General features: G+C 41.5%; 2 protein-coding genes across 3 annotated transcripts in view; one reads left to right on the forward strand and one right to left on the reverse strand.

Moving 5' to 3' along the window:
• Positions 1–3,974: 3,974 nt before the first annotated feature.
• On the reverse strand, positions 3,975–6,881 carry RCC1L (RCC1 like). Its single transcript, XM_063442224.1, has one exon. It carries the CDS (start codon positions 6,232–6,234, stop codon positions 4,879–4,881), a length of 1,356 nt encoding a protein of 451 aa, XP_063298294.1. The 5' UTR covers positions 6,235–6,881; the 3' UTR covers positions 3,975–4,878.
• A 27-nt stretch (positions 6,882–6,908) lies between these two features.
• Positions 6,909–13,027, forward strand: part of UGGT1 (UDP-glucose glycoprotein glucosyltransferase 1) — a 71,868-nt gene continuing 65,749 nt past the window's right edge. For both annotated transcript variants that reach the window (XM_063442222.1, XM_063442223.1), the window contains exons 1-2: positions 6,909–6,986; positions 12,766–12,904. In XM_063442222.1, coding sequence (XP_063298292.1) covers positions 6,959–6,986; positions 12,766–12,904 — 167 coding nt within the window. In that variant the 5' untranslated portion in view covers positions 6,909–6,958. The remainder of the gene's footprint in view (positions 6,987–12,765; positions 12,905–13,027) is intronic.

Below are 13,027 nucleotides of genomic sequence, written 5' to 3' on the forward strand. Positions count from 1 at the left end.
GCTTTTAGTGATTCTCTTGTGATTTTCTGTGTTTGACCTCGGCTTCGTATGTGACTCGTGATTTCTGTTATTCTGACCCCGGCTTCGTATTTGACTCGTGATTTCTGGTATCCTGACCTCGGCTTCTTATTTGACTCAGGATTTCTGGTATTCTGACCTCGACTTTGTCTCTGAATATTCCTGTTATTCCTAAATTTACAGATGTTCAGCTGTTTGAGCTAATCAAACAAAAGCAACTGAAATAGCTTAACACAATGAATGCTTCAAGTGGTTTCCCAAAATTTTACTTAAAATGCAACTTATGACTTCTCCAGTCATAAAATTATCAAACGTCCTGAATAGAATCCCTCACAAAAGCACAAATATGCAAAACAGGTGTTATCTCAAGCACACCTGATGCAACTAATCAATGGCTTGATTACTTGCACCAGACGTGCTTGATCTGGAAAACTTGAAATACCTGAACTGGCTAGAGGTTTGTCGAGTGTCACGTTTGACTGCATGTTAGAAATATGGCTAAGTCAAAAGAATGGTCCACAAAGATAAGAGAAGAGATTATGACGCTTCACAAACCATGGACAGGATACAAAAAGATACCAAAGACACCATTGGAAGCATAGTTTGCAAGATCAAAGTTGAAGGAACAGTGGATTACACTACCTGGGCAGAGTAGAAAAAGGAAACTATCAATAACTGCAACCAAATTTTTGAGAAGGCAGGTTGTTAAAAACCCTCGAGTGACTGCAAAAGGCTTGCAGCCAGACTTGGTGGCAACAGGCACTGATGTTTCAGTGAGTACAGTAAAGTGTATACTAAATGCAGAGCTTTCCACTCTAAGCTAAGATGTACACTACTACTCACCAAAAAGCACAAGAAAAGTTGGCTCCAATATGCACAAAATCATATAATAAGCAACAGAAGTTTTGGGATTCTGGAAACTTTTTGGCCCAATGGATCAGCAGTATGTCTGAAAAAAGAAGAATGATGCATACGCTGAAAAGAACACTCTAATACCTACAGTAATGCATGGTGATGGCTCAGTGATGCTCTGGGGCTGCTTTGCATCCTCTGGCACTGAAAACCAGGTTTCATTAAGGTATCAGGAAATCCTAGAAGTAATCATGTGAGAAAGCTGAAGCTTTGGTGTCATTGGACCCTGCAACAAAACCATGATCCAAGGTATACCTCAAATTCCACCAAGGCTTGGTTACAGAAGATGTCCTGGAAAAATCATATAGTGGCCATTACAATTCTGCCTTGAACCCCATAGAAAATCTCTGATTTGAAGAAGGTGCTTGCAGCACGCAAACCCAAGAATATGACTGAACTGGAGGCCATTACTTATTAACAACGGTCTAAGATTCCTCAGGAATACTGCCAGAAGCTGGTGTCTGGGCATCTCATTTGCAGGAGATAATAACAGTAAAATGGTGCTCTACTAAGTACTAAAGATGCTTGCCATGAAGGTTTTGAATAATTTTGAGACTGGGAAAGGCATTATAAGTTGCATTTTCAGATGAATTTGGGGAACCACTTGAAGCATTTGTTGTGTTGAGCTATTTCAATTGCTTTTGTTTGATTTTTTTATTTGTTGCAAGTTGTGACAATAAAATTGATTTTCTATTGAGTCATTTTGATTACAACTGTACAATCTTGTGTTTTCCTGCAAGAAGAATACAATTTTAGAAAACGAATGAGAGCTGTACGGAGTGAACTTACCCTTTATCAATTGCAGTTCTGCTTTCAGCCAATCAAAATTCAACTAGACTCAAATTCTGCTCTAATGGCAGCCCCCTATCTACAATAATATGTAGCTTTTATAAGGAAGTGAAATGGCAAACAAATACATATCACATTTACCGGTGTTCCATCTTTTCTAAATATACTCTATTTCTTCCACCATGAACTAGTATGTGAACTGGCGACAATAAAGGATCCCTCAAAATAATTAAAATGAAGATAAATAAAAGTAGAAAAAAAAAAACATGAAAGCAACTTTGATGCAAAAAGAGACAATAAACCAACATATATAATATTAGAAGCAGTGATTGAAGCCATAGATAAATTAGCGACAGAATCATTTTTTTGTTCTTGTAACCTTCGGTAGCGCCTGCCAGCAGTATGGGCTATGTGTTTGGAGCCAGGTAGCTGTGCGTGCTGATGCCATACACAAAGAAATGTACAGATCTAAGCCTGCAAGGTAGTAGGTAAAAATTGCAGCACTCTGACAAGTCAGGATGGAAATACACAGAAAAAAAAGCATTTATCTAAAAATATAAAGATCTTCAACATGAAAGGCTGCAAGATAGGTCCTTGCACCATAACCACTTTAAAAAGCATAAGTGGTTAGAGCGACCCTTTATGGCTGGCAAAGTATTCGAGAGGTGTTGTTATTCAGATGGGGTTCAACCATTGGTCACTGCGGCACTAAATGAAAATCATACAAATGAATCCTGAACGGCATAACAGCAAGACTTTCAATGTGACTGCAAAATGGGAAAACAACTGGGATATATGATACAACCTATGCACATGTAAAATACAAAGACAAAAGAGACGGAACACGAGTTGTTATCCATCATCATTTTTTGGTTTTCATTTAATAAAATATACATGCATTTCATTACTGTAACACCCTGTCTACTGATTTACCAGCGTCAATGGACCTTGAGCACCACCTACTGATCAGAAATGTGTAATGCAATAGATCCTCAATTTGGTCATTCCCATGCAGTGGAAAATGGACACTAAACACATTCTCCTATTCCAAACTACATAACAGTAAACCTTCTTTGAGTTATTATTTGCAGTTAATAATCACTTTGCATACATTATAAGTAATATGAAGCTGTATGACCTTGGAAATTAGAGATATGCTGTAACTACTGTATTTTTCCCATTTATAAGACTATTTTGTTTTTAGTCTAATACACAGAATGTCACTGTAGGGGTTAAAAAAACAAAATACTTGTGCGCAGGGCCTAAGCCAAGATGGCACCTTCTGCGTTTCAGTGTGCCACGGCTCACACACATACCTGTTCTCCCTCCTGCCGATCCACTTCTGAATGCCGTGGCAAGAAGGAAGAGGTCTCTATATGCGTGCACCAGACATCAGCACTTACCACCAACGGAGCTCCAGAGATATGCCACACCATAAAAGGAGTAGCTATATTAAGGTTTACTCCACCTCAGATAGGTCTTGCTTTCTGATTTATAATTTATGGGGGAGAAAATAGGGAATACCGATGTGATGTCCCAGCATGTCCTCACACCACCTGCTGTATTGTGGGAGCTGTAGTCTCCCAGCATGCACTATAGAGCCATTATCTTCACAGAGTACCATAGCACAGGGGAGGCATGAGAATCAGAAGTGTGTTGTTCTCCTCAGAAGTCACCTCTAAAATATCAAAGTTATTCTATGTGATGTTTAAAATATTTATTTCTTCATTTTGGGCTCACAAAATAGAGGTCATCTTATACACCGAAAAATACAGTAAGTATCTTAATATTAGTATTATTGTGATAAAGTATTCCATTTAATTATTTGACAATCACAGAAGCACAGTACTGATTGGGAAAATTAAGCATCCAATGGTCAGTGTTACATCCATTCTGGTACGTTACAGGGGCAGCGAGATTCTACTATACAGAGATTGGATGGTCTGTGTTGTCTCTACCATATCCCCCCACTCAATGATAATGATGGATTCCTATTAAACATACACTCAGGTCTTGGGAACAAAATACATTTATTATTATGTCATTATTGACTTACAAGATAAAGCAATAAAACAAAATAAATGCACTTATTTTAAATTTTTCTGAGGGATCCTTTGACACCATTCTAAAAGTAGAAGTGGTCATGAAGGTTGGAGTAACCCTTAAGAAAAAATTTAAAAAAAATTTAAAAAAAAAAAAGAGGAAAAACAGACAGAATTTAAAAAAAAATGTATTTTAAATATTTTTGTGTACTATTTTTTTTTTTGGATGAGTTCCTCTTGGCTGTAAGAAATGGGTTAATGACCATCAGAATGAAGGGCTGAAGTACACTTTTCTCTAAAACATGCTGAAGTTACATATCTGTATCTAAATTATAATCTGCATTTCATTTCAGTTTGCAATAATCTCTGTACCAACTGCAAGCTAAAATGCAGGTTAGTATTAAAAATCACATTTGCCTATGTAGGTCTACAGTACTTTCATAGCCATCAGTACCATTTAGTAGAGATTCCCCTACACAGACAGGTCAGTACATCCACAAGCCCCCCTTAGTGCCTGGAACTCACCATACCTGGCTGGGCAGCCATGCCTCCATGCAGCCCTTCAATTTACTTCAAGCTGATATTAAGAGAAGGGAGGCAAACATAATTTAGGATTATAGCCGGCATTCCAGTAGTCCATTGTAACTGAAATTCTGATAATAATTATAAATCCCTCAGTGCACATGTCTACTAAATGATGCTTTCATAGCCTGGTGCACACAACACTGGGATATGAAAGCAATAACAGACACAGGAAAGAAAAGATAGGGACAGACAAGAAGAGATACACTCACTGCACGTCTACCTGTGTGCCCTCATCATGTAATGCTGCCACCTTGTCTACCTGCAGCTCAGCTCACTGACCAGCACTGTCGGACTGCGTAAGGACATTGCTAAGGAATAATGTATGTTAGAATGGGGGGTGGGGGTGGCTACGGAGGCAGGCAATGCAATTTTACAACGCAAAGTGCTACAATACATTTATTTTAGCAAACTCTTCCCATATTTAAGCATGCACAAAAAAACGCATATTTATAAGGCCAAAACCAAATGCTATAGCATGATTTTTCAGACAGGCAAGAAAAAAAGTTTAGCAAACTTAACGTTTATCATTATCTCAAATGAAAGACTTCACAAGGGCCATCATGTGATCAACACCACAAGCAACTCCCACAACCTCGCCGGGAACAGTCACCCTCCAGGGAAAATACTGGTCTTCAAGTCTTCCAGTACCTAAGCCACCTCTTATATTTTTCCCCCACACAAATAGCTCTCCTCGACTGTTTACAGCAGCGAAGTGACTTAGTCCTGAGTAGATCTGGGTCACACGGACATTTGGGTTAAATTCGGACATGCCAAAGAGTGTTGGGGGGATTATCTCTGGTATCTTTGATTCCATTACATTTGGCCCTTTCCCAAGGATGCCGTAACCCCAGACAAAGACGTTTCCATCTGTATTTAAAACAGCACAACTGGTCCCTCCACACGCAACCTGCTTCACTTTCCCAACATGATGGAACGACAAGTGCCGGGGAACATTGACCTGAGTAGTGTCAGTGATTGATGCAAACTGGAGGTACTCAGAGTTCCCCCAACCAAAGAGCTCTCCTTCTTTTGAAACGGCCAGGCAGCAATCTCCATAAGTAGCCACCTGAACAATGTTCATGCCAGACAAATCCCCACACAGCTTCGTGGGAACACTGCAGATGTTGTAATGTCCCAGGCCCGTTTGTCCATCTGCTCCCCAGCCGCAGGAATATACCTCTCCTTTTTCCGTCCTGAAGAGACTGTGATCTTGTCCACAAGCAATTTGAGAAACTTTACTGTCCAACGGCATGACCCGGTGTATCAGCTGGCTTTCACTGTATATTTCTCCTTCCACAATTTTCCTTGCACATTGTCCATACGAATTGTTTCCCATGCTCAGAACACCTTCGTTGTCCGTTAGAATTAATGAGTGCGCTCTCCCGCATGACACTTGAAGCACCTGTGTATTCTGAGGTTTGTCCAGTGGCAAAGGGACCGGTGAAGGCTCCAGGACATACTCGTAACCCTTGGTTCTATCTCGTCTGCTCCTGTGAAACCCGATCTGTGAATCCTTGTTCAATCCCATTCCCCAAACTTTTGTAACATCCCTTGTGGTGGATGACACCAGTGTAAAGCCATAACCACAGGCAGCCGAGGAGATCTTTTCTTCCATATCCAACCTATAAGGAGTCAGCTGGAATTTCTTGGGCTTTTTTCGTCCAGAATCAGGGACCACAAAACTTGGGATTCCCAGAGCGCCGGTGCTGGAAAAGCCCCATACAAACACACGATCCTTTCTTTTGGCCCTGTTGCCCACATACTGAAAAATGGGGAGTTCATCTTCTTCTTTGTTCTTTCCCACTTTAGCGGTCAGATTACGCAAAACCATAAACTGTGGTCTTAGCACAGTCAGCCTACGGCTTACACGATACAGAGGGCTTAACATGCTTCCAGATAACCATTCATTCACCAATCCACTCTGGGTGCTCAGTAAAAGCAGTCAGCTCTGTAATCCACACACTGCTTCACTGATGGACAGTCACTGGTTCATTGATGGACACTATGATGGACAGTCACTGGTTCACTGATGGACACTATGATTGACAGTCACTGGTTCATTGATGGACATCATGGTGGGCATCACTGGTTCATTGATGGACACTATGATTGACAGTCACGGGTTCATTGATGGACATCATGGTGGACAGTCACTGGTTCATTGATGGACACCATGCTCTCCTTCTGTAAAGTTCAGCAGTCAGAAGTGACAGGCATGCTGCATGTCGCCGGTATGGGCGCCGCCATATCCACGACCTCAAGCACTGCAGCTAAGCCAAACTACCCAGAAGTCTCTGTTCTAACTTCCCGACTCCTCCCACCCCAGGCATTCACGCTAAGCCGAGTCACCACAACGATGCTGACGGCGCCATCTTTGATTGGGGCAGCCGGCACAACTCTAATCTCACAACGCCGCTTCCATCTAAATACACCTACTGTCCATCCTTACAGCTCTCTGTACACGGCAAGGATGGAAAAGCACATAATGCAAACACGTTATGGGAGCGCTGTGGGCACAGGCAGACCCACCGCCCGCGAGCAAGATGGCGGTCGAGGCACAGGGAACTTCCGGCGCTTAGACGGAAGCGGAAGTATTGAGTGGGAGGAGCGGCATGTATGGGGGGAAAGAGCCGGTTAAGGGTGAGTGTGGATAAAGGAATAATAACAGAGCCGTTGTTGCTGCTTGGCTGGGGGTTATAGCTGGGGAAGGGGTGTCTGTGTCCATATCAGGGTATTATAGCACAGCCCTCCCAGGGTGCACCTTGCTCAGCATGGCAGAGACAGACTGGCTGCTCTGTATTGACATACTCAGTATACAGGATACTGCTACCAGGATCAATGTCTGCTGGGGGGAGGGGAATGCTTTCTGAAGGGGATCAATGACTTGACTATGGTGTAAGGCTATACATGCTGTACTGCAGGAGTGGCAATCAGAGAAGGGATGTCTTTATGATTTAAAGGAACACAATAGGCAGGAAGTGACATCCCATTATTCAATAAGTCATATAGGTAGCCCATTAAAAAACAAGTGAATAAAGTAAAACCATAAAAGATTAAAGGAAAACTATAGCAATAAGAATGACAACGTGTTCATAACATATTTAGATTCAGGACCGCCCCCTTTCTCCTTTTTACCTGTAAAACAATGAAGGATCAAAGGACGTCATCCCGGAGGCATTGCTTCCAAAATAATGGTGCAATTCAATGCTACTCTCAGGAACATTGGGGACTAGATGTGTGTGTGCGTCCAAATAAATGCCTCTCATTGGGAAGCATTAGATCCAGTGCTTCCGTATGAGTTGCGTTTGATGACGTTCAACTTACTCATGGACATAGGATGACACTGAACCAGTGAAATATGGTCGTTGCAGTGCAAGTTCCTCTGGTGGCTGTCAGAAAGACAGCCAATAAAAGCGTGTTTAACTCTTCAATCAAAACGTCGTCATATCTATTAAATTGCAATGTTTTAGATTAAAGGGCTAAACCTTAAAAGCCATGTCATTGCAATAAAGTAATCTAGGCACAAAATAGCCTAAAACAATATCATATGCACGTGCAAAAGCTAATGGGCTCCTCCAGTACCAGGAAAAGGCTGTATCAATTATTTCATTATCTTGTAAACCTATACCTAGCGGGCCTTTCTGGGATGTGTAGTTTACCCCCAGCTACTGTTCCTGTTTTCACATGGGATGAGTGGAAATGTCCAATAAACTCATGTAAGCTATTGGCTATCTTCTATCATGGGTTTATGAATTGAGCTGTGTGTAGTAATATGCAAAGCAACAGTTCTGGCTTTCTCCAAGGTGTGAGAGAGGTGTGCAGGACCATTTAAAATGGCAAAAGACCTAGTAAAAAATCCTTCTTTGTATAATCTGTGAACCAGGGGACCAGGTTAACAGGTTTAGAATATATGCGTTTCTTAATAAAGTGTACATGTTGTGATGCACACAAGATGTTATGACAGATTCACTTGCCTTACCTCTGTGTTGACATCCTTGCTGAATCAAGCCAGTCCCACAGACACACAATAATACACTTCTCTATGTGGACTATGAGGTATGCACAGGATGTCACCATTAGGGCAATTTTCCCAAGTTCAATCTGTTTATGATGTGAATGGATGTGCATTGTGATGTCCGCAGATGATATCAGTGTTAAAATAACATTTCTAAAGTGCAATTTGCCTTTTAATACATTGATTATTTTACTAAGGGGAACCCATTAAAAAGTTATCTCAGCTCAGTATCTTTTCCATAAAGTTGTGTGTTGAAGAAATAAGATTTGCACCAATAAGCATGTCTGCATGTTTGCCAGAGTCCTGTGATTCTATAAACCACTAGACCAGTGATGGCGAACCTTTTTGAGCCCGAGTGCCCAAACCGCAATATATGCCAACTTTTGTTTCCTCAAAGTGCCAACACTGCAATTAAACCTGAATACTGAGGATTAAGTTTAGAAAAAACAACTTGTACAGTTGTCCGAACTAATTAACATCTTTTGTTTTAAAAGAAGAACACAACAGAGAGTTCAATGATACATATTTTAAATAATGATATAAATAGATAAAACAGCTTATATTTATTAGTATCTCCAACAAATGCAATACATACACACAGACTGCAGAACACATTCTTACACCGTCCGCTAAACACATACACACATCGTCCGCTAAACACATACACACATCGTCCGCTAAATACATACACACACACCGTCCGCTAAATACATACACACACACCGTCTGCTAAATACACACACACACACTCCGCTGAGTACACATACAGACAGACTGCTGAATACACACACATACTGCATTGAGGGGTGCAGTGTGTGTGTGTGTGTGTGGGTGTGCTGTGTGTGTGTGGGCGGGTAGGGGTGCTGTGCTGTGGGTGGTACTGTGGTGGTAGGGGTCCTGTGGGTGGTAGGGGTGCTGTGGGTGGTAAGGGGTGTTGTGGGGGTAAGGGTGCTGTGTTGGGGATAGGGGTGCTGTGCTGGGGGTAGGGGTGCTGTGGGGGTAAGGGGTGCTGTGGGTGGTAAGGGGTGCTGTGGGTGGTAAGGGGTGCTGAGGGTGGTAAGGGGTGCTGTGGGTGCTGAGGGGTGGTAAGGGGTGCTGAGGGTGGTAAGGGGTAAAAAAACATAAAAAAAAAACCCAAAAGAAAAGCTATATTAAAGCTATATTAAAGAAAAGCTATATAAAAGAAGAAAAGCTATATTAAAGCTTAAATTCTAAGTATTACAGAGGATCCACACTGGTGAAGACAATGTACAACTATGTGGTATTACCAGAAACCTACAGACTTTTAGGCCAATCTTACTATGCTTGACCAATCAGGAATAATAAGATGCAAGCTGGCTTCTCTTCCAGGCATACTATTGGAACACACTCACTAAAGGAACCAAGGTTGCTGACACAGATAACCCTAAAGGCTGTTTCCTGCTACTCTCCTTCCAGTCTGTTGCTATTTGCACAGTTATGTAAACTACTTATACAAACTCCTGTCTCTGTTGACGCCTGTGCAGTCATTCTGTTGCACCTGCTTGCCTTTAGTATTACATTGCCTTCTACCCCAAGGTTTGATTTCTGGTCTCAATCTTTTCATCTTCTTCCATGAAACTAAGTGTTCTTTGTTTTTCTTTGTAATTAACGACGCAATGATCTACCTTTCCTCTGCCATTCTATCACGCGTTTTAATAACTTTTAAGGTTAATACCTAGAATCCAAAGGGCCCCGTGTCTTCCGGACAGCCACCAGAGGCGCATCTGCGGTGCTGGAGGCGAATTTCGCCTCCATTGCGCAGAGCGTCCATTGAAAAGCATTGAGAAATGCTTTCCTATGGACCCTTTGAATGCTTTTGAAATGCTTTCCTATGGACCCATTTGGCTCCAGTGACGTCGGACGGGGAGGAGAGGTCACCAGCGCCGAGGGAGCCCGGCGCTGAATTAAGGTAAGTGGCTGAAGGGGTTTTAACCCCTTCAGCACCACGGGAGGGGGACCCTGAGGGTGGGGGCACACTCAGGGCACTATAGTGTCAGGAAAACCACTTTGTTTTCCTGACACTATAGTGATCCTTTAATGTTTTTTAACGATGTCCGGATTTTGCAATTAAGTGTAAAAGATCCAGGTGTAAGAAAAAAAAAAAAAGAGAGAACTATTTTCTCATTGGCAGCACTAGCAGACGACAGGCAAAAAGTTAAAGGGACACTCCAGGCACCCATACCAGTTCTGCCCATTGGAGTGGTCAGGGTGCCAACTCCCACCACCCTTAACCCTGCAAGTGTAATTAGTGCAGTTTTTATAAACTGCAATAATTACCTTGCAGGGTTAAGTCCTCCTCTAGTGGCTGTCTATCAGTCTATCAGACAGTCACTAGAGGCACTTCCATGTTCTTAGAACTCGAAAAGTGTTTTAAACCACGCTGGATGACCGCACACTATGCATGAGGACCTCAAGCATCGCCAGAATCCCCATAGGAGAGCTTTGAATAATGCTTTCCTATGGGGAGGTCTAATGCGTGCATGCTGCCATTGCCGCGCATGCGCATTAGGTCTCCCCTGCCGGCTGCCCCTTCAGCAACATGGGATGGGGGGGGTGGGAGGGTGAGGGCTACTACAGGGTCATGCAGTGCCAAGAAAACGGGTATGTTTTCCTGGCACTGGAGAGTCCCTTTAAGAACCCTTAGTACTGCAAACGTTCATTATGTGGTGGCTGTCTAGCACTTGTAATATAGCTGTCACATAAAAAAAAGTATGAATAAACCCCCCCCCCCCCCCAAACAAAAAAAAAACGATTATACACTAGACCAAGGGTGGCCAACCTTCAGCATGTTTTGGACTACATTAGCATCATGCTCTTACAGCCATAATGCTAGCAAAGCATCACGGGAGGTGTAGTCCACAACATCTGGCGTACCAAAGGTTGCCTACCCCTGCGATAGACTGTATGCTGTAAATATCTATACGGGGGTGCTTGAACATGCCACTGTCCACTCCATCCCCAATTACTGGCATGGTCCACCCCCCTATGGAAGGTAGTCCAGACCACCCCCATTAAACGAATCCTACTTACCCCATCTTAATGTTAGTGATAATAATAAACTAATACCTTTAAAAAATTAAAAATAAAATTATACTTTCTATCAGAAATCTTCTTTCTTGTAAATTTTCTTATCTTCAGCCACAAAAAAGGGCAAATTAAAATCCATAATATGTGATGCAAAATAATAGCAAAAAGAAAACCCAATTTGCAAAAAAAAAAAAAAAATTAAATAATTTTTTCCGTGCTACGGCTCCACGCAGAATGATGCTTAAAGGTGGAAGAAGCCATTATAAATCATTTCCATGCTTTTAATTCTCAGACACTCTGATTGGTTGCTTGTAAACTAGTCAATCAGAGCACTCTGACAGGCAAGTCCTATTTCTCTCTTGACTTTCCATGAGAATAGTGAGGTAGGTGGGGACATAGGAGGGTTTACAACCTCCCTTATGGTATTATCAGGGTCTTATTTGCCAGCGTGCAAATAGTACTTCAGATTGTCATTCACATAATTTGGTTTCCGCATTGTGTTAAAACCAGTGCTTTGTGATTTTTCTGAATCCTATGCTTTGAAATTCCAACACAGTCTATATAAGCACTTCATCTTTATGAAATGCTCTAATGCTGTTTTGTGACAGAGCCCATTTAAAATATCCTGTAGTCTGTGTGCTTTCCCCCCTCTTGTTAGGTAGCAGTCTCTGTACTGACATCATGTCTGTGCAATGTTTATTGAGCAGATCTGAGCGTCGGGCACAGTAATGAAGAACTTAATGGAAACATTTATATAAGTCTATATAACTAAAACCTGAGAATGGAAGACATGGACAGTGCAACATTCTATCAAAAGACACGTGCTGCGTGGCAGTGTGGTGATAAGGGACTAGTTCGCACATATACACTACACACAGATACTCACAAGCATTCACAGACAATACATATACACAATGACACTCCACACATACTTACTGTTGGATTAAAGAAGCCCTAACCCTAATTTAATACAAATAAAATGCTCAATATGAAAGATGCATGACACTGTGTATATTGGTGGTAAGTAATGCCATCTTGGGATTCAGGAGACATAAAGCACTTTATCTTCAGTTTTATTGTTTATTATCCATAAACCCTGGATAACATTTTAACAGTTGTATTATCAGCCATACAGTTTTTCTAGAGTCTGTTTTTTTTTTTTTAAAGGAAATGTACTAGATGCACATATTACATATATTTTATTCTATAAATAAAATATATAATCTTTACAATTTAAATAAAAGTATGTGTTTTGTTAATCTGTCAGGGTTTGTTTTTTTATTTAACATACAAGCACAGTGAGCCAAACAATACATAATGATGGCACATGGTAATATCATTCTTTATTTCCTACAGAAATGGCACATACGACGTTGACCGTTACAGTTCTCTATTGCTTGTTCCTGTATTGCTCCGCCGCAACTGCAGATTCAAAGGCAGTGACAACATCGCTTACCACGAAATGGCCTTCTACGTCATTGTTACTAGAAGCCAGGTAGGTTGGTCTTACCTGCATGGCATTATATTTTAATTACAGTATAACAGAAGTACCCAGGCTATAGAATTTAGTGTTTGTTAATTTGTTTTATTAGAGGGGCAGTGTGGGTACCATAGCCAC

Source organism: Pelobates fuscus, chromosome 2 (assembly GCF_036172605.1).
Source record: "Pelobates fuscus isolate aPelFus1 chromosome 2, aPelFus1.pri, whole genome shotgun sequence".
Classification (NCBI taxonomy): Eukaryota; Metazoa; Chordata; class Amphibia; order Anura; family Pelobatidae; genus Pelobates; species Pelobates fuscus.

Excerpts from the sequence above, each read along its gene's own strand:
- RCC1L (XM_063442224.1), bottom strand. The coding sequence starts at position 6,234 with ATGTTAAGCCCTCTGTATCGTGTAAGCCGTAGGCTGACTGTGCTAAGA.